Here is a 4,449-nt window from a genome sequence, read left to right as displayed (position 1 = left end):
CCCCATCACACACTATCGCACTATCACAACCCCCACCACGCACTATCACAACCCCCACCACGCACTATCACAATCCCCACCACGCACTATCACAACCCCCATCACGCACTATCTCAGCCACCCCCATGGTTCCCCTGACTTACCAGGCCCTATCTCGGCCACCACCGTCGTTCCCCCGACTTACCGGGCACGTCTTGTGAGGAATGTTTGGAGAGCAGGTTGAAAAACTTGACCCGGTCGTCCTCGTGCATCAAGTCGTACAACGAATGGTTGATCAGATCCCCCTGGGGACATACAAAAACAGTTATGTTTGCTACTTTATTTAAAAAAACAAACCACATACATTTTCATTCTACTCTTACACATTCTTTACAACTCAAAAGTAGTCTGACAGCAGCAGATTTTTTTCATCCAACGATGCAAGTTTTAAAAAACCCACAAATCATCTTCGTTTCTAAAAAAGGAACCGGGAATGCTTTATTCACCCTAACAGTTAACAAAAATATGTATTGAAGCACAAAAGGATTAATATATTTAAGCTCTGTTAATTTCATTATTCAAATGCTTTGACAAAGTTCGACATGATGAACAATTTAACATTTTGGAAGAGCAATATTACACAGCAGGAAACAATTTAAGAATTATTGAAAATTTGAACTGACTCCACAGTGCTGTTGTACACTTTGACAGAGCACAAGTGTAACCTTTGACAGCTTCTAGACACTGCCCTTATAGAAAGTGGTCATTCTTGCAAGGAAAGACAACAGAAAGAATGATAATATCTAAAAAGGCTGTCAATCCTATTTGTAAAAGCGAAAAGATGAAACAAGTACAACAGTTAAAATCTTGTACTTGAAATGTAATCGATGCCAAATTTATCCCCAAACAAAAGCTCACCGCTAGATGTCCCAGCAGAGACGTGATGCTGTCGGACGTGAAGAGAATTTTTCCCTGTTGAGTGAACACCACCAAGAAACTGTCCACAGCCTGAAGGGGAAACCAAAAACCTGTTACAGAATCTCATTTCAAAAGTAGTAATGTTAGCCTATTTACCAACAAATCACTCAACAACAACAGTCCCTCCCAGAAGATATCAGAAGCCCTACCATAAAGCTGCTGGTAGTTTTGTGGGGGGGTTTTCAAACTGGTCACAACTGAGAACTGTTGAGATTTTGATGACTGTTACGATTTTGTGATTGTATCTGTCAGTGAAAGCATGAGTGACACACTTACCCCTTTAACATCACATCTTGCTGATCGGCAAGAACGGCGAACTTCCTCGCCTGTCACAAAACACAGTTCGGTGATGTTTACCACCCAGTTTCTTTGGATTTCCCCCAAAATGCTTGTGATGGCAAAGTGTTAAATATTACCATTAAACAAGTACATTAGTTGTAGTTTTTCTGTTTTTTCCTCAGGACGCATGTCCTGACCCTGTGAGTGTGTGTAACTGTCATGTGGAAAACCTACGACAACAGGCTAGGGTTCAGAAGATTTGCTGTTTTTCATTTCCCTAGATGAGTCTTACCTCCAGCATGAGCTGAGCAAACTCTTCATTGCACAAAAATGTCGGCTTCCAGTCCTCCTTTATCTCATTGGCAGCTGACTGCACGGAGAACTCTGGGGAGAAAAAAGAACGTCAGAAAACTGTTGTCACATTTCCCAAAGATCAGTGAGATACATAACGACTGCAGTGACACTGAAGTGACATTGAAAGAAAGAAGGCCACGTGAGAGTGGGCACCAATTACCCCAGGGAAAGAAGCGGCAAACAACAAATTGTGTTACTTCCTAACCAAAGACATTTTCAAGCCTTTAACAAGACTAGTTATTAGTTATTAGTTTTGTGTGAAGTGAGGAAAATTCCAGTACTGCTTTTCCCAAGGGCACAACGTCGGGCCACAGAGGGAATTGGAACCCACCACCTTACAGTTGTGATCCAAGAGTCTAACCACTACGCCACCGCTGCCACACTCGGTAGAGAGAAGACAAAACAAAGGTTGTTGCTTACCTTGATGATTCCTGAGGAACTGTATCGCCGACTTAAGCACGGACGACTTGTCCATCTTTTTACTGTTGGCCGCGACCATGGAGCACAGCTCATTGATGAGGACGTTGAACTGATCCCTGCGCTTCTTCTCGCTGAGATTGCGAGTTTTGCTGCGGAAATAATTGGACAACATTATTATAATAACTGACGGCAAAAATGGTTAAAATCGTTCGTTTGAGTAAACAGAAGCACACATTAACACAATAATGGTTACTAAGAGCAGCGGGGAAATAAGTCATTTTGTTTATATACCCCCAAAAAAGCAACAACAAAAAACAAATATAAAATTTTTTATTTTTACATTGGTTTCTCAAATTCTAAACCAGCATGACAACTGCAGGGTTGCGGTAAGGTGCTTTACTGTCATGTTCCTAGGAGACCATGGTTCAATTCTCGAGAGGGAAGAAATTCTTTCTGAGCATTTCCATCTTTCTGCTGTGATTTTGTATCAGATTATTACAGAGTATCTCTCTCAATCCGGGTTATTTTCTTACATCTCACCCTAAAATGATATTTTTTACTTTAAATGAAATTTGCACCTATTTTTCGTTGTTCCGTGACTCCCACCTGACTGATCACAGCCAACCTGACAATACACACCGCGATAACGCCATCTAATGTTACAAGCCTACAATGTGCAGGGGAATTCTATTTGATCTATGATCATCTATCACACCCACACCATGATGCACTTACTGTACGTCGCCTCTCCCAGTAACAACCAAACCATTACTAATACATGCAGCAAATAAAGACAAGTCAAGTAATCGCATGCTTGCAAATATAAAAGTGAGAGAAAAAGGAAAAAGGTTAGTACTGCGGATTTATCATATTATATATATATAATATTATTCAAGTAGACTTTAAAATTTGGAACAGTTGTCAGACTGGTTCAGTTCAGTGTAGACCATTAAGCACCGTTGTGTAGCCTAGTTCAAACAAAAAACATCAAGATTATATAAACCATCAAGTGAACTGGCACTAGATGCAGCTTCGGCCCTGTACATTAACTCTCATCTGTTATAATAGTATTAAATTAATTATCATATTTTTTACTTACCGCTTGACATTGTCTTTTTCGTCATCTTCAAGCTCATCGAAACTTATAACACTCTCACTGGGAAGAAAAAAAAGCAGGCTTCAAATTAGAAATCACCAACATTTAAATTTTTTTTAAATATATATTTCCTGAAAATATAACTGAGCAAGGCATTGATAATAATTAACACTGAAAACATTAATTATTATAATCACAATGTTTACCACAACCATTGACACTGTACGAGACCAAAGAAGATTTATTTACGTTACACTTCATGACAAAACAAGTTGAGGTTTCGGGACAGTGTAATTAATTGTAATTAAAATTTACTTTCATTTTCTGAAAATGAGAAAAAAAAAATTTCAAAAAGTTTTTATCTCTTTAAGTTCATGATTTATAATGTTCCTTTTTCATTTTTAAAGCATCTCACAAATGATTTCATTATTATTGCTTGGCTTTGATGGGCTCATTCAAGGATGAACAAAGAGTTAGTAGAGTTTTTTAAAGTCAAAATTCATAATTATTTATTAATAAATTAGCAACAAAATTCAACAACAAAATCATAGATCATCTAAGTATGTGTGGTAGCATTCAATTTTGATTTGTTTGGCTTGGCAACTGGACTGGACTCTATACACACAAAAATATTTTTTTGAAAATCTAGCTTTCATTTCAACTCTTTAGTTTATTAAAAAATAAAATAAATCATTTCTAGGAAATTCTACTGATACTAAGACAGACAAGGACAATAATCAGGGACGCCACTGGACTTTGATTAAAAATAACTGAACATTTTTTCAGACTAGATTCTAGATTTAGCACACGCCGAAGCAGGCAAGTGTGAGACTGACTGTGTGCACAAGGCCAAGGCTAGGCCGGGCCTACATTATTGGAGCTAAACTTAATCATCCGGTTGATCATGCTGCGCATTTTTTAAAATTGAACAGCGAGTGTCGGCCTGATTAAAAATATGCAGACCTGCCACTCTATGAAAGCTAAAAAAATCAGGATTTTAGAGGAGAAAAAAATCAGGATCTGGTGAAAAAAATCGGGATCAACGGCAAATCAGTCATAGGGGGTACTGGGGAAGGAGGGTGGGGGTGGGGGGTCTTGGTTCCCTTTTATGAGGCAAGTATGCAAGAGAAAACTTTTGCAGGAAAAAGTTCACGTTTGGGCCTCTAAATAGGGAAAACTGAAAGACAGCATATGTACTCGAGTCGGAGTTGGATAGACTGGGGGAGCGCAGGATGCAGTAAAGCTGAAACTCTCGTAGTTTTGAAAATAGCTGACACATAACTCTAATCATCCATGCAAAAAGCCCGCGTTTTCGTACAGTAACAACGTCTGACTTCCATCCA

At 38.8% G+C, this 4,449-nt stretch overlaps 1 protein-coding gene across 1 annotated transcript in view; it reads right to left on the bottom strand.

Annotated features, from left to right (window-relative positions):
• Positions 1-4,449, bottom strand: part of LOC101859683 (circadian locomoter output cycles protein kaput) — a gene marked incomplete at its 3' end in the record, with an annotated part of 12,166 nt that overhangs the window by 5,579 nt on the left and 2,138 nt on the right. Inside the window, 5 exon segments of the mRNA XM_013090386.2 lie at positions 185-284; positions 898-987; positions 1,529-1,620; positions 2,011-2,159; positions 3,110-3,166. Of these exon segments, the coding sequence (XP_012945840.1) occupies positions 185-284; positions 898-987; positions 1,529-1,620; positions 2,011-2,159; positions 3,110-3,166 (488 nt within the window).

This window comes from Aplysia californica, unplaced genomic scaffold, assembly GCF_000002075.1.
Source record: "Aplysia californica isolate F4 #8 unplaced genomic scaffold, AplCal3.0 scaffold01250, whole genome shotgun sequence".
In the NCBI taxonomy this organism is placed as follows: Eukaryota; Metazoa; Mollusca; class Gastropoda; order Aplysiida; family Aplysiidae; genus Aplysia; species Aplysia californica.
Note: the sequence above shows the minus strand (reverse complement) of the source record. Positions and strands in the feature narration are given on the sequence as shown.